Raw genomic sequence first — 22,853 nt, 5'->3', positions numbered from 1 at the left:
GTACATTGTCTGACTGCTAACATTTGGTTCAAGATTTTTATATCTAGGGGCTCCGGGGTGGCTCAGTCAGTGAAGCGTCTGCTTCAGCCCAGGTCATGATCGCAGGGTCCTGGGATCGAGTCCCATATCGAGATCTCTGCTCCTGCCTCTGCTGCTCCCCCTGCTTATGCTCTCTCTCTCTCAAACAAATAAATAGATAAACCTTTAAAAAAAAACACTTGAGACTTTATCTGGCTTTCTGAAAACTATTTTATTCATTAATTAAATGGACAAATATAAAACTACATTATCATGCTAATTACGCATAAATAGTAGCAAAATTTATAAAATAAGCAAATTCAGTCTGATTATTTTAAATTTTCTGTTAAGACTAAGTTAAACATTAAAATTACACATAGTTTTACCTAAACGATACAAAATAAATGTATAATATTATGAATTTCAATTTATGCAAAAAATATTAGCAAAAGTTTTAAACTGGCAAATGCTACCTTGCTCTTACATTAAATGCTTACAGTCTTAAGGCATAACAAATTAATCTTTTTCTTAGTATAAACTCTGTCACAATATTCTGGAGTTAAACTATTTTGGAACAGAAAAAATTATTTCTACAAAGATTACAGGACCCAATAATGGAAAAGACTTTGCGTTTCTTTAAGAGTCTAAATAGTTGATTTCAATCAAAATGTCACCGACGGAGACTAACACAGGAACCGGTGACGTCGGATGACGGGCTGGGAGGAAGTGGCTGGTTCCAAGACCCTGGGACATCCCAGGCCAGCAAGACGCCCAGCGACCCTGTGCCTCACATCCCAGAGAAGCACAGGAAGCAACACCCAACACTCAGACCAGCTCTGCAACAGTGATGTCAAATCGGCTCGATGAGAAATTATTTCATAAGAATCTATCTTGGTAAAATATAGCAGGAGCCTCCTAAATATAGTTGTCATGTAGTCAGATGCTATTCAGCCATCGGAAAGCGATCCTAGGTGCGTATCAGGTGGGGTTCAGTTGAGCTCTGCTGGCGTGGAGGCCGGTGGAGACGTGCTTGCCCCTGTAATGCAACGGGAAGAGATGGCTGCTGGAGAGAGATACGAAGATGACATTTTTTTACGAATTAAGATTCTTAACCCATTAATTTTAAGTAACGGAAAGAACATATTTCTGTTCTCATATTCGAGGACCAGTCCTGAAGTCTCTATAAAAGTGTAACTCCCGGGGACGCCTGGGTGGCTCAGCGGGTGAAGTGTCTGCCTCGGCTCAGGTCATGATCTCAGGGTCCCGGGATGGAGTCCTGTCTCGGGCTCCCTGCTTCTCCTTCTTCCTCTGCTCCTCCCCCTGCTTGTGCTTCTATTTGTCAAATGAATAAATAAAATCTTCAAAAAAAAAAGAAAGAAAAGAAAATGCAACCTCACAGAGATCATGACTTTAGCTATTTGTGGGAATAAACAGGAGAGTGAAACGTTTCTGATCCTCCTCTAGCTGCAAGCCCCTCACTTCTGTAGGACTTTACACGGCCTCTGGATTCCTCGGGGTGAGATCCGGGGTGAGACAGGAAATCTCAGGGAACAGAGCCTCAGTGAACGCGGGCTGTGGGGCGCACTTCACCTTGAACGTCCCCGGCACCCTCGCCCTCGGGCACCTCCGGGTCGGGGTCAGACTCTGCACCCTGGCGCCCGTCGGGCTCTTGCGGGGACGGAGCCGGAGGGGTCGCCCCGGGGGCCTGCGGGGTTCTCTTGTCTGCGTCCGCTCGCTGCTGCAGCCACTCGTCCTTATACCCATTGCTGATAAGTTTGGAAAAGTTTGTGGGTGAACTGGCTTTTTGACTAGGCCTCAAAAAGAGAGAAATTCATGTCAAACTTCAGTGCAAAGGTCAATTAACGGTAGTTCCGACCACATCTCAGCGAGTGAGCCGGTAATAGCCAGGATGCGTTCTTGTTCCTCAAACATAGCGGAGATATTCCTCTCTCTCTTTCTCTCTCAATCTCGATGTCCCTCTTCCCAATTTTTAAAGTCAATTTAATTAATTAATTTACTGAAGCCATCTGTATGCTCAACGTGGGGCTTGAACTCAGGACCCCAAGATCACAAGCTGCACTCCCAGCGGCGGCCCCCCTTCCCCTGGGAGCCCCAGGTAACGTACTCGCAGCCGTCCCTGCACATGGTGGGAGCTTGCTCACCTTTCCCGTGAGCGTGAGCGCACTAGAGGATACCGCGGCATTTCTCGGGGAAAACACCCGCTTCCCTGGGAGGTGGTGGGTTGCCCGGACGCTACCATCTCTACCAAATGGTCCTTTTTCTCGACTAGCTCTTCCTCCACATTAAAGGTGAGCTCTCCTGGGGGTGCCTGGCTGGCTCCATCACGCTCCATGGAGCGTGCGACTCGTGACCTCGGGGTCGTGAGTTCGAGCCCCTGGGTGTGTAGATGACGTCAATAAATTAACTTTAAGGAGAAGATTATCTGCTGCTTCTCTGCACTGCTTTGCCTTCGTCTGTTGCTCACTTGGGGGCCACTCGTTGGCAGGCACAGAGTGCTCAGGGTGCGGGGACCCCGACGTGGAGGGGGCACCCAGGCCTGGGAGCAGGACCGTGGCACAGGTGGCACACCTGAGTTGCTGTGTTGTGAAGGGTCGCCTGCCGGCCCCCCTGCTCCCCCAGTGGCAGTGTGGGAACCCCACCCGCTGCCCCATACGCTGTGCTCACTGACCCCTTTGCTCCCCACCACCCCAGACCAGAGCCTGTTTGAGGAATTCGTGGGACAGTTAGTGACACAACTCCTGGCACTCGCCGGGGTTCTGAGACAGTGAAGAGAAGCTAAGGTCTCGGGGCTTCACTCCCCGAGTGCCGGAGCCCCGAATGCAGAGCCCGAGTGACACCAGCGGCTGCGGACACACGGTCCAAGCCCTGGTGACAGGACACGTCCGGATGGGGCCATGCACACGTGTGGGGTGGTGCCCCTGAATTTAAAAGGTGAGGACGGGGTCCCCGGTGGGGGCCTCAGGCAGGACACAGGCTCACGGGACAGAGCAGCCTGTTGGAGATGTTCCGTACCCACACAGCACATGCGTGGAAGGGGGGCAGCTGCACTCCACGGGGGCACGACCCCCACGCTGGCGGGCAAGGCTGGGCCACGGGGCTGTGACAGCAACGAGCCGTCACCAAAACGTGTTCCCAGGAAGAGAGCATCATGAGGCCGTCAGCCCAGCGCCGTGTTGCCATTCCTGGGACTCTGTCCTCGGGACGCTGGACGCAGAGGCCCACACCCAAACCTGACCCAGGTGGCGTGGGCACGGCCCAGGTGACTTACATGGGAGGGAAGGAGACTCTGCTTCCTTCGGGGTCTTTGGGGCTGAGCGGGGTCCCCACTTTGCTCGGGTACTTGGAGTTAATGGCTGGTAGCCTCACCTGTTGCAAGAACCACACAGAACCCTGGTTGGGGGACAGGCATCCCGACGCTGGCAGAGGACATTCCCTGACCGTGGAACCAAACAAACAGGGCGGGAACACTCGGGCAGGCTCTTCGTTCCCCCGGCCCTGAGCAACAGTCCCAGCTGCCCCCAGGGTCCCAGGGCAGTGGCTCCGCCCGGCTGCACAGAGGCTGGGAGGCTTGGGGCCCACGGAACAGCTCTGTTCCTTCACGGCTGTGCTGCTGACACACTCGGCAAAACCCGGAGAACGGTGCTTGGTAAAAAAAAAAAAAAAAAAAAAAAAAGTGCATTTCCTGCGTGTGCGTTACACCCTAACAAAGTGGGTTGGGAGGATGCTACAGGAAAACGAAAGAAAACCCACAAAAAGAAAAAAAAAAAAAAAACAAGCTAGCACACGGGGAGGCACCCAGGCATTTCTAGGGAGGGAAGGAGGCCCTTCAGGAAGGGGGCACGCTCCGGCCCAGCACCCCGCAGGTGAGCGGCCGTCCTCGGTAATACGGGCTTGGGTCTGGCATGAGGGGGGGGGGCATGGCAGGGACAGCCAGGCCCTCCCCACGGGGCGCCCCCCAACCCTGGCTGGCACCCCGCACCCTGTTCCTGGAGCTCAACCAGCCGCCCTGCTGGTGTCCATCACCACAACCGGCTTGCTCCCTGCCTCCTTGCTTCGCACACTCATCAGGCCCCACACGGTGGGGGTCGGGGGCTGTGAAACCCCACTGGACCTGCGGCTCAGACAGCAAGTAGCGTCTCCAAGGTCCCCTAGATGCACACGGTGGCGGAGGTTAACACCCAGGACCCCTTCATCGCTCCATGTTTGGGCACTTAGTGTATCACCAAGACTCTGGACCTGATCCTAAAAACAGTGTGTTTCATGGATCATGCAGAGGATCCGAACCCAGAACCTGAGCCAGAGGAAAACCGGGCAGCCCACGGGAGACGACCGACATGGCGTCCAACTGCCTAAGTCCGCAAACTGCCAGGGTTTCTCCTCAAACCAGGACACAGAGAAGACAAGCCTGGGAGTCGGGCGCAGAGGTTCCGGGCACCCACTGGCACCCAGGCTGGGAAAACCACTGTTTGCCTCACAAGGCCTCCGAGCTGGAGCCCCGGGGGGCAGTGCTCAGCCCAGGACAGTGGGGAAGGCCTCCGAATCGAGATAGCCAACCACAAGGCCACCAACTGCAGAGGGCCCCGAGCTCCTAATTTCTCTTTTAAAATACAAATCCCCAGGGCTCCTGGTGGCTCAGTGGGTCAAGCATCGCCTTTGGCTCAGCTTATGACCTCAGGGTCCTGGGACCCAGTCCTGCATCGGGCTCCCTGCTCAGCAGAGAGCCTGCTTCTCCCTCTGCCCCTCCTCATACCCCTGCTTGTGCTTCCTTGCTCACTCTATCTGAAATAAATAAATAAAATCTTAAAATAAAATAAAATAAAATAATTAAATTAAATTCCAATCCCCAAACAAGCCTCTCACCCTGGAGCCAGCTGCTCTTGGTGGTCAAATACCCCCCAGGAGCTTTGTACCGGAGAAAAGTATCACTTCTCTCCCCTTATGATCAATAAGGAATCTTCCAGGGAGATCTTCACTTAGACACAATAGACAGGTTTAGGGAACGGATAATGAGTAAATACAGGATGTCCTTCCTACACATGCCGGAGGCTGCCCTAGACAAGCATTAACCAGCTAAAAATCACTTTCTACAAGGTCATCTTACCTGGTGGAGTTAATACGTATAAAAAGGAAAAAAACGGAGTATTATCAGGGCCTCTTGCCCTTTAGTCGATTCAATTTAAAATACAGAACTGGGGGGCAGCCCCGGGGGGGGGGGGCGGCTCAGCGGTTGAGCATCTGCCTTGGGCCCAGGGCATGACACCCGGTCCCGGGATCAAGTCCCACGTCGGGCTCCCTGCAGGGAGCCTGCTTCTCCCTCTGCCTGTGTCCCTGCCTCTCTGTGTCTCTCATGAATAAATAAAATCTTTAAAAAATACATACATACATGCATACAGAACTGGGCGCCTGGGTAGCTCAGTGGGTTGAGTGACCGCCACTGGGTTTCAGCTCAGGCCCCGATCCCAGGGAGGGGAGGTGGGATGCAGCCCGCGTCGGGCTCCCTGCCCCTCCCTCCCACGTGTGGGCTCTCTCTAAAATAAACACGTCTTTTTAAAAAATAAAATACAGGGCCGTGTCGCGGTTCTGCTCTCCGTGTGGCGGCCACAGCGACAGCTGACAGCCACATGGAGCCGCAAGCCCCGCAGGGCAGGCGGCCACTCACCTTTCTCTTCTCCTTCTCCCGTTCCTCTGCCTCCCTTTGCCAAACTGTTTTCACGTCGAAGTCGAAGGGCCCCCTTCTGGACTCATAGCTACCGTTGGCTGGCTCGGGGTGAAACTCTTCGTAAACCATGTAATCGGGCATGGAGACGCTGGGGATCCTGCAGAGACAGGGGCACAGGCCCACCTGAGGCCACTCCCTCCCCTCCCCCCACTTCCTCCTCCCTCCTCCCCATTCCTCTGTTCCCCTCCCTCCCCTCCCCCCCACTCCCTCCCCTCCCTCTTCCATCCTTCTTCGTTGTCGCCTCCCTCCTCCCTCCCCCCTCCCTCCTTTTCCCTTCCCTCCTTCACATTTATCATTTCACAGGATCATTTAATAGCACTACTGTTTTTTTCTGTTTTCTGTTTGATGGTCGTTTTTTAAAAGATTTTATTTATTTATTTTTAGGGAAAGAGAGAGATGGGGGACCGTGTGAGTAGGGGAAGGGGCAGAGGGAGAGAGAGAATCCCAAGCAGATTCTGCCCTGGGCTCGTCCCATGACCCTGAGATCAGGACCTGAGCCAAAATCAAGAGTCGCCACTCAGTGGACTAAGCCACCAGGCGCCCCCCCTCCCCCCGTCATGTTTAATGTAGTATGTAAACTTCCAGCCTGATTTCCTGTCTCCACTGGAAAGCACTCAGGCCTGGAGCAGGGGCAGGGGCAGGGGGCGGGGATGTGCACCCGCTGCATTCTCCTAGTCACCATCGCCCTCACTGCCCAAGGGCTAAGGGCTGGGGCTTCACCCTGGCAGCAGTGAGGGGCACGGAGGGGGCAGGGCCTGGGCAAGGTGCGGGCCCGCAGCTGGGGGAGGAGAGGGAGGCCCTCGGGGTGCAGTGCTCAGAGCAGGGAGTACAAAGAGCCAGAAGGGGCTCCCGCTGCCCTGACCCAGAGGGAGGACAGAGGCAGGTGGGAGGCCCCCGAGGAAGCCATGGGTGAGGCCAGGGAGCAGAGGTCAGAGGCTGGGAATGCAGGCTAGGGACCCCTGGGGAGAAGCCGCCGCAGGGACAGCAGCTGGGCCCCCCTATATTTCGGGCTCTGTACGGGCAGGGAAAGGCCCCAGAGACCGAAGGGACAGGAACTCTCCGCGGAAGGCCAGTTTCCACCGCGGCTCCCAGCTCCCGACTTTTCACAGGAGGAAACTGTCTCCTGTACCAACCCCCCCTCACGCCCTCTGAGCACCAGGAGGCCTGGGCCGTTGACAGGGACACATGGGGTGGGAGGGGCAGCAGTGCTCTCTGCTCCCCCACAGGCCCAGCAGGTGGGCAGTGCGAGCCGAGGCAGGGAGGGGCCGGGCCTCCTGATCCTCCCACAACGCCCTGCAGCAGCGGCCTCCTGGGCTGCACAGGGCTGCGCGGATGCTCAGAGGCACCCCGGCCTTGTGTCCAGGTAGGGGACAGGCTCTGGGACGGACAGGCAGTGCGGTAAGCTGGCCCCCGGGGGCCTGGGGTCTCTGGAAGCTCCTCCTGGGACACGTGGGCCCTCTCCTCTCTGCTTTGCTCAAATCAGAGCTCCGCTGTGTTGGCCGAGTGTGAGTTTTAGATTCCAGGGGGACGGGAACCTCGAGGACAAAACGGCACGTGACCCCGGGCACAGGCTTCAGGGACACGGGGTAACAGCTCACACACATCTGGGCTCCTGCCCCAGGCTCCACTGTGAAGCCTCCCGGGAGGGGGTCTGGAAGCTAGGGCATGCATGCCCAAGCACGGGGATTTCTAGGCCTTGCAGACGTTCTGGGGGATGTGGCGTCCCACAGGAACTTGGGAGTGCCTGCATTTCTGGCTTCACAGGGCACCTGCGTCCGGCTGCTGGTTATAGGGGCACAGGGGACACAGCTTGAAGCTGAGGCCCCGAGGCAGCCCCAGAGGTCTGGCGCTGGTCCCGGCTGGGATCCCGTTGGCCACGCCCCCTGAGCAGCCCCCCTGAGCCGCTCCCAGGGCTGTACCACCCCCCTCCGTGTCCCTCGGGATACTCACTGTCTCTGCTCGGCCGTGGGCGGCTTGCTGTGGTGCACGTACCAGTCTGGCAAGGAGTAGGCCACCGGGGAGCCCTTCCTGGTCCCGGGCACAAAGTGTTTCAGCAGATCTCAAAGCCAAAGAGACACGGCGTGAGCGTGTAGCACAAGAGCAGGCAGGTGACCACACAGCAGGGACTGTGACTTCTCCCGGGGTCGGCCCAGTCCCGGGGTCCCCAGAGCTCGCCCTGCTATGGAGCTGGCGCCCACGCGTGCTGACGTCCACCATCAGGGGACAAAACTCCTCGGGTCCCCGGGGGGCTGCCTGCTGGCTGCGCTCTCAGCTACCCTCCTCACGTCCGACTGTTCGCTGCCGCTGTTCTCACACAGCGGGGAGTGGGCGAGGGGACGTGGTCATCAGGGCCTCCGCTTGGAGCCACCGAGGGGGACAGAGCACAGGCTCCTTCCTGTCTGAGACCCACCAGCTCAGGAGCCGCCTGCCCGCTCCGAGGCTTCCGGCCCTCCCGCCACGGCCTCCTCCAAGCTGGGGGCCGGCCCTGCCTGCTAACAGGCCGGCAGATCCCACGTCTCGGGATCAGTAGATGTTTAACACTTTGTTCTGCGTTTGATTTTGAAACATTTCAGACCCAGAGAGAAGTTGCAAGAACAGCCGGGATCCCCCAGCTCCCCCCGTGCTCGCATCTGCTTGCTTTCTTCCTCCCTTCTCCCTGCCTCCTTGGGCATTGTCACTGTCACTGCTGTTTTGGGGCAGTTTGGCGACCTCTCGCAGACCTGTGGCCCCTCTGCCCCCATGAACTTGGACCGAAGGTTCCGGAGGGCGGGTGCTACACAGTCATGGCGCCTGGATGGCATCAGCACTGACGTCCCGATGCCATCCTCTTATCTAGCGTGAGATCCCTTAGCGGGAGGCTGGGGGACAGGGAGAGGCCAGAGGAACATGGAGGCCCTGTCCTGGGCCTGACACGGAGCGGGCGGGGTGGGGTGGCCTGGCTCCTGGACACCCAGGCCCAGTGTCTCAGGGGGACCCCTGACAGACACTGATGGCGGCCAGGACAAGGGGAGGACAGGCGGTGGCTCTCACGTCCCTCAGCACTAGGGCCACCGTCCCAGGGGGACCCCTGCCTCAGCGGCCGTCCCTAGGAACGTCCTCGCTTAAACCGTGGGCCACGGCGGATGCTCCTCGGCCTCGTCTGAATCTTGTCTGTGGCCTATGTCGCCACCACAGGACAGCCCCTGACGAGGGCCAAGCAGGACCCCACTGGTCGCCCCGAGGGGCCAGGGAGGTGCAGGCACGACCCCCCGGGGGGGCAGACGGTGGCCCGAGCCCCTCGGCACCCCACCGCGGGCTGGGGGCGGGTGACCCTGCGATGGTGCAATATCCCAGGCTGTGCCATGACCCTGGACGTCCACTGGCCTGGGGCGGGACGTCCGCATCACAGGCAGCTCCTCGCGGAGGCAGCGAGGGGCCCTGGGGTGGCAGCGCTGCTTACCGGGCCGGCCGCCTTGCTTGGCCAGCTTCACGTACTCCGAGTCCGTGTCTTTCACCCAGTACCTCCGTGGCCCAGGCACGTGCCCATGGGGAGGCTCCCTCAGGCCACTGAGGCCTGGGATCTGGGAGGCCGGCGGCGCGTCCACGGGCTTCTCCGACCGCTTCGCGGGAAGGTGGTAATACCAGTCTACAGAGAGGAGAGAGAGCGAGGAGCGCTCAGGTGGGCCTGCGCCCCTGCCCACGACGAGCCGCGACGAGCCACGCCGGGCCGGGGTCGCGCCCACGGGACATGGGCACGGGAGAAAGCGCCCCTTTGGAACACCTGCAGTGGCAGCAAGCCAGCGGCCACCCACGGGAGGGGCAGCTCCCCGAGCACCGGCCGCACCTCTGCCCCCGGGGGCACAGCCCCCTCCAGGAGTCCAAATCCCCTGTGTGTGTGGCCCGTGTTCCCCCGCCGCGGGCCCGGGAGCAGCCCGCGTTTCCGCTACTTCAGGGAGCACAGGTGCCTGCACAATCCCGGGTCACGCACAGCGCGGCAGGCCAGGCGGGGTATGTGGCAGGACTGGCCCAGACCTGCTGCCCCGGCACGCTAAGGACACCGAGACACAACGTCCGCCCAGAAGCAGCGGCCTGGGTGTGCACGGCGGCGTCTGGCAGCAGCGGGACGAGGCCCCCAGCCCTCTGCCCCTGCGGCCCGTGCTTGAGGCCATGGCGGGACCCCCTTAGCCAGAGGTCACAGGTGCACGGACACGGGAGGCACCCAGGACCACGGAGCCACACCCTTGCAGTCGCCGGTGGGCCCACGGAGCTGGGGCATGAGGGGTGCAGACGGGGCGGGGGGGCAGGGGGTCACCTCTGTGGGTGGCCCTGAGTGGGAGGTGCCACCAGGGAGGGGGAAGGCCACCTGCTGCCCGCCCTCCCTCCCCCTCCCTGCTCTGAGCCCCATGGACAGAGGCGCCCTGGGGAATGAGGGGACCATGGTGCTGGCAGAGCAGACACCCAGGACAGCCCCGCAGGCCGTTCTGTGACCACTGAGGCCCGTGGGGAGCGAGAGGTAGATACAGAACCCCAGGGACCCGCACTGCCCAGTATCTACTTATGGTCCCCAGAGGGAAGAGATGGGGACACTCGGGCTGCTGTGAAGACATTTTTAGGTGAGATCAACATTTACATCAGTGGACTTTGATTAAAGCAGACCACCGTCCATCACGTGGGTGGGCCGCATCTAGTCAGTTGAAGGCCTTGAGAGAAAAAGACTGAGGTCCCCCCGCCCCGGCCCAGGGAGGAGGGAACGCTGCCTCCAATGCCTCCAATAGCCTTTGGGCTCTCGAGGCAACATCAGCTCCTCCCTGGGTCTCCGGCCCTGCGGGCTTTGGACTTACCCAACTCCACAACTGTGTGAGCCACTTCCTTAAAATAAACCTCTCCACAGACAGATGACAATAGACAGATGATAGACAGCTGACGGTGATAGAGAGACGCGCTGTTGGTTCTGCTGCCCTGGAGACTCTAATACCGCAGGTGACGGGAAACTGTGCTGAGTAGATTATGTCAACCTGGGTGGCTCGGTTGGGTGAGCGTTGGGCTCTTGGTTTTGGCTCAGGTCATGATCTCAGGGTCGTGGGATCAAGCCTTGCATCAGGCTCTGTACTCAGCTTGGAGTCTGCTTGCGATTCTCTCTCTCTGCCCCTCCCCGCCTCGTGCGCTCGCTCTCTCTCTCCCTCTCAAAAAATAAAATAAGTATTTAAACAAAACTAATGTATGTAACACACAAGGATCCCATGAACAACTGTCCTCCAAAGGGAAAAGCTTACACGTCCAATTTCTACTTCTAACGCTGGGTTCACTGCATAAAAATGAATCATATTCAACATAAGAAAATATTTGAAGCTCTAAAGGACAGCAATGAGCTAAATAGAGATTTTTAGTTTTGAGAATGAAAAATAAGTATTAGGAAAGGTTTAAGAATCAAGCAGAAGCTCACAGGAGGAAGAGCTCGGGCAGCTTCCTACTCGGATCACATTCAACTCAAATATTCTCTCTTAGAGGGAGGACGTGCCCTTCTTGCTTTATTTTCCCTCTCTGTGTTTTGCTTACTAATTAATCCACGGAGGACAGTGTATCTTCCAGTTCTCATTACGGGAAGCCGCAGGCAGGCACTGAACTCCAGTCCAGGCACTGATAGCTGCGTGCAAAGGCGCTCGCGTGCACACACGCACACACACGCAGGCCGAAAGGAACCAGGACGGTCCTGTAGCCTCAGCACCTAGAATTATTAGGACTCGCACGGCAATTATTACCAGCACTACGGCGACCAGTCTCCTTCTGCTTGTTTGGCTCCATCGGCAGCGCTGGGCCTCACGTGGATTTCTCTCTCTCTCTCTCTCTCTCTCTCTCTCTCTCTCTCCCTCCCTTTTTAAACATCTATTTACTTAATTGCCAGAGCTTGAGCGGGTGGGGCGGGGGGACGTGCAGCAGACTCCCCAGGGACCGTGGACGCAGATGCAGGATTCCATCTCACAGCCCGAGATCACGACCCCAGCAGAAACCCACGGCCAGGCCGGTGCTGGCGGGACTGAGCCACCCGGGCGCTTCTCCTCTGTTTCTGGGTGTGGCCTCCAAGCGTCCTCACCCGCAGGAGAGGAGCTCCCTTCTGCTACCCATGAGGCGAGAGGTTAGGGGGGCAGGCAGCGACCCCGGGGGCTCCGAGGGCTGATGGCCATGCTCCCGCCTTCAGAGTCTGGGCCGAGGAGCCCCCACGGGACATTCCCTCCCAAAACTGTCCGGGCTTCAATGTGCACGTCTATGAACCGCGGATACTGATGCCACCTCGGGCTGTTCTGAGGGTAAACGCTAGTGTATAAAAGTGCCGGGGCCTTGCAGTGTCCGCTTGGGCCGTGTACACAGGGAGGCCACCCTCCAAGGTGTGCAGCAGTCACAAAAGGCTGAGAGCCCGTGGTGAGGAGGGGAAGCGGCCAGCTCCCCGCCCTGCCCCACCCGGGTCCCAGCAGAGCCACCGCGTCACCAGAGGCGGCCACATCTAGCTGGATCCCGAGCTCATCTGGGAACCGAAGGACAGGCTTCCTTACCCTCGGAGCAGACGTGAGCCCCGCGGGGGCCCGCCAGCTTCCCACACAGCCGCGGAGACCCCTGTGCGTCCAGAGGGGAGGGGAGAAGGCCCAGGGCCGCAGGGCCTCCAGCTGTGTTCCCTGTCCAGCCACTAGAACCCCCAGGCGTGGCTGAGCTGGTGCGGGGACAAGAGCGCCGTGGGGTGCAGCTGGAAGAGGCCGGGCCTGCACTCAGGGGAGCGCCTGAGGCTCACCTAGGGTCTGACTAGCAGGACGCAGGACGGCTCCCCACGTGGCCTACGGCGGGGGGGGGGGGGGGTGGCGGGCAGCAGTAGGAAGCCTGCTTTCCTTTGCAGAAAATAGAGAAGATGGGCTGGGCTGTGTTCGGTTTTTCTCATTTTCTCTTCCTGTTTCCCTTTAAGTGGCTCTGACCCTGGGGTACAGGAGCTGCTTTCTTTGCCCCCCCACCCCCACCCCAGGCCTGCAGAGTCAGGGTGCACAGCCCCATTCCCAAGTCACTCACCGCAGGGAGCGTAGCGGCTCACATTGGCGCCCTGCAGCTCTTTGCTTGTGTTCCTCATGCTGGGGTCGCGCTGGGCCCGGTGAGGCCTCTTCCACAGCTCTCAGTCCACCTCCACCTGCAGGCACGCGGGCGTCTCATGGTTGGGGACAGGCGTGCATGACCACGTGGGTATGCAGCAGGGGCCTATGCATGCTGGTATACAGCAGGAGCACAGCCATGCCCTGTACACACCACCCAGGCAGGTGGGTGCACAGCAGGGGACAGAGGTCATCCTGGGTATACAGTAGGGGCCTACACCCATTAGTGTAACAGGGCGCGTCCACACAGGCACACGCACTCCGGGTGCAGCAGGGGCACGTCCACGCAGGCACACGCACTCCAGGTGCAGCGGGGCGCGTCCACGCAGGCGCTCGCACTCCGGGTACAGGGGGGCGCGTCCACGCAGGCACACGCACTCCGGGGTACAGCAGGGGCGCGTCCACGCAGGCACACGCACTCCGGGTACAGCAGGGGCGCGTCCACGCAGGCACACATGCACTCTGGGTGCAGCGGGGCGCGTCCACGCAGGCACACACACTCCAGGTGCAGCAGGGGCACGTCCACGCAGGCGCTCGCACTCCGGGTACAGCGGGGCGCTTCCACGCAGGCACACGCACTCCGGGGTACAGCAGGGGCGCGTCCACGCAGGCACATGCACTCTGGGTGCAGCGGGGCGCGTCCACGCAGGCACACACACTCCAGGTGCAGCAGGGGCACGTCCACGCAGGCACACGCACTCCGGGTGCAGCAGGGGCGCGTCCACGCAGGCACACGCACTCCGAGTGCAGCAGGGGCGCGTCCACGCAGGCACACGCACTCCGGGTGCAGCAGGGGCACGTCCACGCAGGCACACGCACTCCGAGTGCAGCAGGGGCACGTCCACGCAGGCACATGCACTCCGGGTGCAGCAGGGGCACGTACACGCAGGCACACGCACTCCGGGTGCAGCAGGGGCACGTCCACGCAGGCGCTCGCACTCCGGGTGCAGCAGGGGCACGTCCACGCAGGCACACGCACTCCGAGTGCAGCAGGGGCACGTCCACGCAGGCACACGCACTCCGGGTGCAGCAGGGGCGCGTCCACGCAGGCACACGCACTCCGGGTGCAGCAGGGGCACGTCCACGCAGGCACACGCACTCCGGGTGCAGCAGGGGCACGTCCACGCAGGCACACGCACTCCGGGGTACAGCAGGGGCGCGTCCACGCAGGCACACGCACTCCGGGTGCAGCGGGGCGCGTCCACGCAGGCACACGCACTCCGGGTGCAGCAGGGGCGCGTCCACGCAGGCACACGCACTCCGGGGTACAGCAGGGTCGCGTCCACGCAGGCACACGCACTCCGGGTGCAGCGGGGCGCGTCCACGCAGGCACACGCACTCCGGGTGCAGCAGGGGCGCGTCCACGCAGGCACACGCACTCCGGGTGCAGCAGGGGCGCGTCCACGCAGGCACACGCACTCCGGGTGCAGCGGGGCGCGTCCACGCAGGCACACGCACTCCGAGTGCAGCAGGGTCGCGTCCACGCAGGCACACGCACTCCGGGTGCAGCGGGGCGCGTCCACGCAGGCACACGCACTCCGGGTGCAGCGGGGCGCGTCCACGCAGGCACACCGCCGGGGCAGCGGGGAATCCCGGCGGCGGGAGTCTCGGGGCAGGGGCGGTCCAGGTCCGGGGTGACGCCGGCCCCGCCCACTCACCTGCGGCCCGGGGTCTCGGGGTCGGGGCAGCGGCGGGCGCGCAGGCGGCTCTCCCAGCGGCGGGCCGGGGGCGCCCAGCCCACCCCGCACTCCCAGCGGGTGCGGAAGCGCAGCGCCCCGCGTCGTCCTGGCAACGGCCGGGCGGCCAATGGGTGGACGCGGCGGGAGCGCCCGCAGCCAATCGGAGAGGCCTGCGGGAGCCGGCCGGCCAATCAGGGCGGGGGCGGGCGTCCTGCTCCCCGAGGGGCCCCACCCCGGGGAGTTTCCGCGGAGGACAACAAGCGGGCGGGCGGGCCGGTCAAGCTCCTTTTATCTCAAGCAGTTTTTAAAAAGGGCGAATGGGAGCTCCTGGCTCAGCTGGGGGAACAGGGGTTCTGGTTGTTGGGCGGTGACCACGAGCCCCACCCTGGGCGCCGGGATTGCGAAAAACAAAACACTTTAAAACTAAACTTTAGGGCAGCCCGGGCGGCTCGGCGGTTAGCGCCGCCTTCAGCCCAGGGCGCGACCCGGGGTCTCGGGATCGAGTCCCGCGTCGGGCTCCCTGCATGGGGCCTGCGCGTCCCCCTGCCTGTGTCTCTGCCTCTCTCTCTCTCTCTGTCTCATGAATACATAAAATCTTTAAGAAAAAATAAATAAGTAAAAAGAGGAGGAATAAATGCTCCGTAAAGCGGCAAAGGGCCTGTTTGCCAACTGTGTGTCAATAGTGACGTGATCATGTCAACGTCCTTCCTCTTACCCTCTGTTTTCAGGAGGGTTTTTTTAAAAACACTTTTTTAAAGCCTTCGGCCGTGTTTCTGCGGAAAAGTGTTCAGATTTCTGCGGGTCCCCTGCCCCCAGTGCGGACCTGCGGCCTCTGGGTTGGGGACCCGCACAGGTGCAGGCGGAGGGTGAGGAGCCTGGTGGCCAGAACCGGGCTGCGGTGACCGAGCGGCCCTGACTGCGGCTCACCCGGCTCCCGGCCGGGATCCTGCAGACTCCTCACTGTGTAGAGGCGCTTGGGTGGCCTTCAAGAATGACGACGGGCCTCCTTTTGCATAGGTCACAGCCTCATCTGCCTAGGGGACTGAGGATCAGGAGAAGGTTGGTTCTGGGAGTAGCTGATCGTAATACACCTGAGACGAATTCAGCACTGTGAGATCACTCACACCAGAATTAATTTTTTGTTTTAATTTAAAATAATGAGGGGCCCTGGGTGGCTCTGTGATGGAGCATCGCCTTCTGCTCCAGGCCTAATCTAGGGGTCATGCTCCCTGCAGGGAGCCTGCTTCTCCCTCTGTTTATGTCTCTGCGTCTTTCTGTGAAATAAATTAATAAGTACATACATACACAAATTCTTTTAAAAACATTTAAAATAACAAATAGAATAGTTGATCCTACTAAACTGCAGTGGGCCTAGCAAGTATCTTTCTCTGTGTCAGAAGTGGGTTAATAGAAGAGAGAAGAATTCACAGAAGTTGAGTCTTCCCTAGGAATGGATATCATAATTCAAAAACTGAATTTCTCTTGCTCATCATTCCCTTAGGGGAAAGTTTCCACTTCCGAAGAGCGCTTGAAAGCACAGTGTTTGCAGACATCAGATCAAATGAGAGTTTAGGCAGGGCACAGGACACAGGATAATCTGCTTAGAATGAGCGTATCTCATTTCCTCTGCTTCATCACAGGTGGGCTTTCTGTGCCATAACAGCTCTGAGGGTTTAGAAGGATCCAGATGTCCTCACATATAAGCCCACTTACGCACATTTTATGTGATTTTATTTGTAGATGTTTACATAGAATGTCTATCGTACATATGTCATTTTTTAAGACTTTTTTTTTATTCATTTGAGAGAGACAGGGAGCAGGTGCGTGAGCAGGGGGAGGGGCAGACGGAGAGGAAGGAGCAGAGTCCTGGCTGAGCAGGGAGCCCATGCAGGACTCCGTCCCAGGACCCCAGGATCATGACTTGACCCGAAGGCAGGCGCTTGACCGGCTGAGCCTCCCAGGTGCTCCTCCTACATATATCTCATATGCCCATCTCTATGTGCATATCTATATTTATCACATGTATCTTATTATATCATATGTAAGGTTTTATATATTATAAATCATGTGTATAGACCTCTTATTCTGGATATATTATATCTTAATAGGTAGCTCCTGCTCTGGAGTATTTTGAGAAAAGGAAAAAAAAATGTATTTAGGTACAAATTCTGCTTTCTCAAAGCCCTTGAACTTGTCCTGCCTGCCTAGTCTCTCTGGGTTTACTCCTGTTGTTGACTGAAGCTGATCTAGTTCAACTCCCAGGACACATGTTCATCTCTGCTTTTGTCTATCCTTGTTATGTATCCAGCCCCGAGCAGCTAAAAGGCCTGGTACGATTCCCTTCCCTAGACATCCTCCCCAGGACTCCATCCACCTCCTCTCTGTCAGGTGGCTTACTCTTTACACTGGGCCTTCACCAACAGGAGGCATTTCTAAACTGAGTGGTTTTTTAAAAAAGTAATAATAATTTAAAATGAGGGGTGAGTAGTGTAGTTGGTTAAGTGTCCAACTCTTAGTTTTGGCTCAGGTCACAATCTTAGGGTCCTGAGATGGAGTCGCACGTCAGGCTCTGCGCCCAGCTTGGAATCTGCTTGGGATTCTCTCTCTTCTCCCTTTGCCTCTCCCAGCCTAAAATAAATAAATAAATCTTTAAAAAATGTTAATCGAAAATAATTTAAAGACAAACTCTTCCTTTCAGTATCTCAGTATTACATCACAGTTTGGGTTTTTAGCCTAGTTGGGAAAACAAGACCATCCTCTTCTGTGGGCACAGAGGGAGGCAGGATTTTTTTGTGTCCCCATCATCACCTTCTACCACACCCTGTATTAGGTGTTGAAGTGATAATAGTCTTTTCTTTTTTCTTTGGTAGAAAATTCTCACATTTTAAAATGGATTTAAGCAAGCTACCTTGCTTGAGATGTAATAGGAAAAATTTTGGAAAAATTAAGAGTGAACACAAAATATGCTTAAGTGACAGGAGAGTTTAGATTGGTTTAAATTGGGGATCCCTGGGTGGCTCAGCAGTTGCGCTTCTGCCTTCGGCCCAGGGTGTGATCCTGGAGTCCCGGGATTGAGTCCCCACGTCAGGCTCCCTGCAGGGATCCTGCTTCTCCCTCTGCCTGTGTCTCTGCCTCTCTCTCTCTGTGTGTCTCTCATGAATTAAAAAAAAAAAATCTTAAAAAAAAGATAGGTTTAAATTAAATCCCTGCGATACAACAATTTATATACAAGGCCAAGGTCATTGTATTGTTTGGAAGGAATACAAAGTCAATAACTTCTATTTGAGAAATAAAATATATGATTTATTATTTTAAGTTTATCATTATATACTCTATCAGAAACCAGTATTTAGAGCAGAGTTGTAGAATTTTTGTTTTATATCCCAAAATGAGAAGATTTTTTTAAAGATTTTATGTATTTATTTGAGAGAGCGTATAAGCAGGGCCAGAGGGCGAGGGAGAAGCAGACTCCCCAGCTGAGCAGGGAGGCTGACATGGGGCTCAGTCCCAGGACCCTGGGATCATGACCTGAGCCCTGAAGGTAGATGCCTAACTGAGGGTCACCCAGGTGTCCCAAGATGAATTTTTTTAAAAATATTAATGCAGTATTCTACTGCCTTTCCTCATTCCAGGGGGTAGAATGGGCCCCGTTCATTTTGGGAAACACATCAGTTTGCCTGCTTTGCATGCAAGCATTTCGCGGGATCTGCCTGCTAAGTAGTTTCCAGTTGGGAAGGCTCATAACTGAGGATGATGAGGGTAACATCATCCATGAGGGTGACAATGAAGACAGCTGTAGACAGAACGTGTGTGCCCCCCCACCCCCATCCCAATCCATAAGGTTGAAATCCAGTCCCCGATGTGATGGTATTTGGAGGTGGGGCCTGTGGGAGGTGATCAGGTCATGAATGGGATTCATGCCCTCATAGAAGAGGCCCCACGGAGGTCCTCGCCCCTTTCCCCATGTGAGGACAGAGCAAGAAGGCTCTCCGTGAACCAGGAGCGCCCCTCACCAGACCCTGAATCTGCCCGCACCGGGATCTCAGACTTCCAACGCCTAGATCTTCGAGAGATGAGTTTCTATTGCCCAGAAGCCCAGGTCATCTGCAGTATTCCTAAAGCACCCTCATTATAGTGGGACCCGGTACCAGAAGTGGGGCGCTGCTGTAACAAATCCACCAAAATGCGGCCGCGGCATTGGGCGGGGGTGCCACGGAGAGGCCGGGACGGCTCTGAGGAAGGCCTAGGCAAGCCTGCATTGCCCCACACAGCAACCCAGGCCGGCCCGGGACAGCTGAGAGCAGGGAGGGCACCAGAGTGAGCCTGTCCTGCTGTGCTGCTTGGGCGAGGCCAGACGGCTCGAGCACAGGGTCGTGCACAGGGCATGGCCTGCAGCTTGGCCCCCCGGACTGCCGGCGGGCAGAGGCAGGATGGACTCAGGCTGCACCTGGCACTTGCAGTACGGGCCCACGCGTCCTGCCTCCCCAACCCCCAAAGCCTCGCACCCGCCTGCTTTCCTGTAGCCCACAGGCTAGTCCTGCGGTCCTCTTCCCCGGGGCGCCCTTCCCTTCCCAGTGTCTCTGCCCGAGGGCCGTGGGCCCCGCGGGTGGGCACCTGCCCCCGTGGATGGTCCACGTTCCTCCCTGGGATCCCTTCCAGCCACGTCCCAGGCACGGACTCCCACGGTTTCACCTCGGGCTGCCCTGCTCCCCAGCGTTTGGTACAGATGACCCATCTCTCCCTCCCGGCTCAGTTAGGGACAGCTGGTAATGGGGACCCTCCAGGCAGGGTCCACGGGGGGAAGTGTCTTGGGGCGCAGCGGAGCAAGGCAGGGAAGGGGAATCGCTAGTATAGATGGCGTCAGCCGCAATTTCAAACTGTGCCAATTAGAAAGGAAACCCAATTGCGGGTAGGTCCTTGTCACAATATTGCTATTTAAAATATATTCTCATAAAGATGGCATTTCGGGGGTGCTTGGGTGGCTCAGTGGGTGAAGGGTCTGCCTTCGACTCAGGTTATATCTCAGGATCCTGGGATCGAGCCCCATGTCGGTCTCCCTGCTCAGAGGGGAATCTGCTTCTCCCTCTTGTTCTGCTGCTCCCTTTCTCATGCTCATTCTCTCTCTCCCTCCCTCTCAAATGAATAAATAAAATCTTAAAAAAAAAAGATGGCATTTATGGTTGTGTTCTTCAGTACCTCTTGATTCCAAACTTCTAACAACAAGAGATAAAACACTAATAGAAAAAATTTACAACCTGGGAGCCATGGCACACCAATAACCATAAAGATACAGGAAATGGAGTAAAAATAGGGACTTTCCTGCCCAAGATACTTCTGCCATCCAAACCTGGGCCACCGAGGAAACAGGCCTGGACAAGACGGTGATGTACCAGGAAATCAATTATTGGATTTTATCATTAGTCCTGTAGTTTGAAAGGGTTTTAAAAATAAGTACACACCAGGGGCACCTGGGTGGCTCAGTAGGGTGAGTGTCTGACTCTTGATTTCTGTTCAGGTTGCGATCTCAGTCCTGGGATCGAGCCTGCATCAGGCTCTATGCTCAGTGGGGGTCTGCTTGTCCCTCTCCTCCTACCCCCCTTTCTGTCTCTCTCTCTGTCACATAAATAAATAAATAAATAAATAAATAAATAAATAAATAAATAAATTTTAAAAAACTATTTAAAAAATAAGTGCACAACCCTTAAAGAAATAAAGAAATGATATTAACTTAAAAATAAATTTTCAAGCAAAAGAAGGAAGAAATGAAACAAAAACAGGTAGACCAAAAAAGCAGATCCCAGGAGAACAAGGATGTTAGTTGTGAAAAGGCTCAAACTCACCTACCAGAAGGCAAAAGCAAAGAATCCTGAGATACAATGCTAAATATCTATTTGATTGGCAGCTGCAGAATAACCTAAGCTCACAGGTGTTTATTGCATGCTGTTGTCAGTATCAAAACCCTCAACAGGGGCACCCGAGGGGGCTCAGTCGGGGGAGCCCCCAACTCTTGATTTCAGCTCAGGTCATGGTCTCAGTGTTGTGGGATGGAGCCCTGCGTTGGGCTCTGTGCTCAGTGTGGAGTCCACTTGGGATTCTCTCTCCCTGTGCCCCTGCCCCTCCCCACTATCACTCTAGATAGATAGATGATAGAATCTTTTAAAAATGCTCATCAGTATGAGGCAGGTTGAACAGATAATGTCACATGGAAAATAGCATGCAGCCATGAAAGCCTGGGGAAGGTCACCTCCAGGTGAGTTGGGAGGACTCCCAAGATAGATATTTTAAGAGAAAAAAAGCAAGATGCAAAATACAGTTTACAGTCAGGTACCAATCCCACAATGTGAAGAGATGAGTGTATTTATAGATACATACACAGATAAATATTTGCTCATAACCACATTTTACATAACTATGTCACTATCTGTGCATACGGCATCCCAGAGAGAAAACAAGTAAGTGGTGGCAGTGCTGCGAGGGAGGACAGCCTGCGCTGGGCTCAGAGTGTGGCACGGCGGCAGCGCTTCCCTGTGCTTCATTCTGTCCCCCTTGAGTTTGGGACAACGATGTAGAATAGGAGACACATTGGGATTTCTTGGGATAGATCTGGGCTTCACGGGGTCAAAGAGTAAATCAGTGAATTATAAAGTAGCACTTATGAGTTCACCCTGAAACGAGCACAGATAAAGAAGGAAAAAAACTCACAAAAACACCAACTAGAATGGGGCAGTGGACCTACAGGGAGAGTAAATCCCGAAGAACTCACAATGTCCATAGGTGGGCATCACAAGAACCCAGAGGCCGTGGCAGAAGCAGCATTTGAAGAACTGATGGGGGGGAAATATTCCAGAAATAAAGAGATGCATGAGCGCCCGAAGAGCAAGGATACAGTAGCCGAGTGTAACAGAAGAACAACGAGAACTAATATCACACTTGGTGTACTGAAGTGAAACCAAGGAACACCAAAGAAAGAGAGAAAATGTTAAAAAACTGTAAGAGGAAAAATACCAAACTCTCTCTTTCTCTCATTCTCACACACACACACACACACACACACACACTCAGGCACGCACATCACATACGTGTGTTTGCATACACAGACACACAGACACGAGCCCGTACACGCACACAGTGCACACAGGACGTGCACACTCTGCACACATACAGGGACACACAGACATGCACACACAGGGAATCCCTGGGTGGCTCGGGTCATGATCCCAGGCTCCCCGCAGGGAGCCCGCTTCTCCCTCTGCCTGTGTCTCTGTCTCTTTCTCTGTGTCTCTCATGAATAAATAAATAAATAAATAAATAAATAAATAAATAAATAAATAAAATCTTTTTAAGAAGACCTGCATGCACAGAGACATGCACACAGAAAGTGTGCACACACCCTTGCACAGAGACTTACACCCGCACACCTGGGCACACACACAGAGGAATGGAGAGGAAGAGCGAGGCAGCCACCCGCTCCACGCCCCCGTGGGTCACGCTCCAAAGCTGCCAGCGGGGACTGTACACCCGATCAACTCGCTCCTAGGTGTGGGCCTGGTGAACAGTGTGCACGAGACATGCCCAGGACGGGCACTGGCCATTATTTGCGTTGCTGAAACACTAAAGGCCGCCTCCGTGTGCGTCCATCCAAGAGCTGGTAAATGACCGTGACATGTCTATGATAAAATATATCATCAAATAGGGCACAGCAGTGAAAGTGAGTGCGGTGGCGTTAACTCGTCCCGGGACAGTGGAAGAAAACAGGTTGGGCAGCCCGGGGGGCTCAGAGGTTTAGGGCCGCCTTCAGCTCAGGGCGTGACCCCGGGGTCCCCGGATCGAGTCCTGTGTCGGGCTCCCCACAGGGAGCCTGCTTCTCCCCCTGCCTGGGTCTCTGCCTCTCTCTCTGAGTCTCTCAGGAATAAATAAATAAAATCTTAAAAAAAAAAAAAGAAAGAAAAGAAAACTGAGGAAGGTCATTTAAGTGGAAGGCATGTAGCCAATATTGTGTTATATATGGACACCTGTTATGTGATGAATTATTTAAAAACACGCGGGAATTTCGGGTATCAATTTCCAGATCGCAGCCCCCGCGGGAAGGAAAGGACAGGAGAGAGATGGGGAGCGATAGTTTGGGGTCTCCGTTGTATCCATGGCATTCCCTTGTGCAGGGAACACAGCCGACCGCTGGTTTGTGGCAGCAGAGAGGGGTACCGGGGGACCTCGGCAGGATGCAGGCCGGTCAGCGGGTGTCAACAGGGAGCGCGGACACTGCTGTGCGGGCGGAGAGGTGCCTGACAAGGCCTGGGCCATTGTGATGTG

General features: G+C 56.3%; 1 protein-coding gene across 4 annotated transcripts; it reads right to left on the bottom strand.

The window, feature by feature from the left end:
- Nucleotides 1-244: 244 nt before the first annotated feature.
- Nucleotides 245-14,651, bottom strand: CUNH7orf57 (chromosome unknown C7orf57 homolog). 4 transcript variants are annotated; one of them, XM_055300726.1, is made up of 8 exons: nt 14,523-14,651; nt 12,788-12,902; nt 9,198-9,383; nt 7,709-7,817; nt 5,699-5,855; nt 3,308-3,405; nt 1,609-1,826; nt 245-1,054 (listed from the first exon to the last, which is right to left on the bottom strand). In XM_055300726.1, exons 2-8 carry the CDS (start codon nt 12,843-12,845, stop codon nt 1,008-1,010), a joined length of 873 nt encoding a protein of 290 aa, XP_055156701.1. In that variant the 5' UTR covers nt 12,846-12,902; nt 14,523-14,651; the 3' UTR covers nt 245-1,007. The 4 variants fall into 4 exon arrangements, with proteins under 4 accessions (XP_055156701.1, XP_055156703.1, XP_055156702.1 ...); XM_055300727.1 differs by having other exon boundaries at nt 246-1,054; nt 1,609-1,784; XM_055300725.1 differs by having other exon boundaries at nt 247-1,054; nt 1,609-1,832.
- Between the last annotated feature and the right edge of the window lie 8,202 nt (nt 14,652-22,853).

This window comes from Nyctereutes procyonoides, unplaced genomic scaffold (assembly GCF_905146905.1).
Source record: "Nyctereutes procyonoides isolate TBG_1078 unplaced genomic scaffold, NYPRO_anot_genome, whole genome shotgun sequence".
Lineage (NCBI taxonomy): Eukaryota > Metazoa > Chordata > Mammalia > Carnivora > Canidae > Nyctereutes > Nyctereutes procyonoides.
Note: the sequence above shows the minus strand (reverse complement) of the source record. Positions and strands in the feature narration are given on the sequence as shown.

Excerpts from the sequence above, each read along its gene's own strand:
- CUNH7orf57 (XM_055300725.1), bottom strand. The coding sequence starts at position 12,845 with ATGAGGAACACAAGCAAAGAGCTGCAGGGCGCCAATGTGAGCCGCTAC. Across the intron at positions 9,384-12,787 it reads GAGCCGCTACGCTCCCTGCG|ACTGGTATTACCACCTTCCC; the intron begins GTGAGTGACTTG and ends TCCTCTCTGTAG. Across the intron at positions 7,818-9,197 it reads CAAGCAAGGCGGCCGGCCCG|ATCTGCTGAAACACTTTGTG; the intron begins GTAAGCAGCGCT and ends TTTGGCTTTGAG.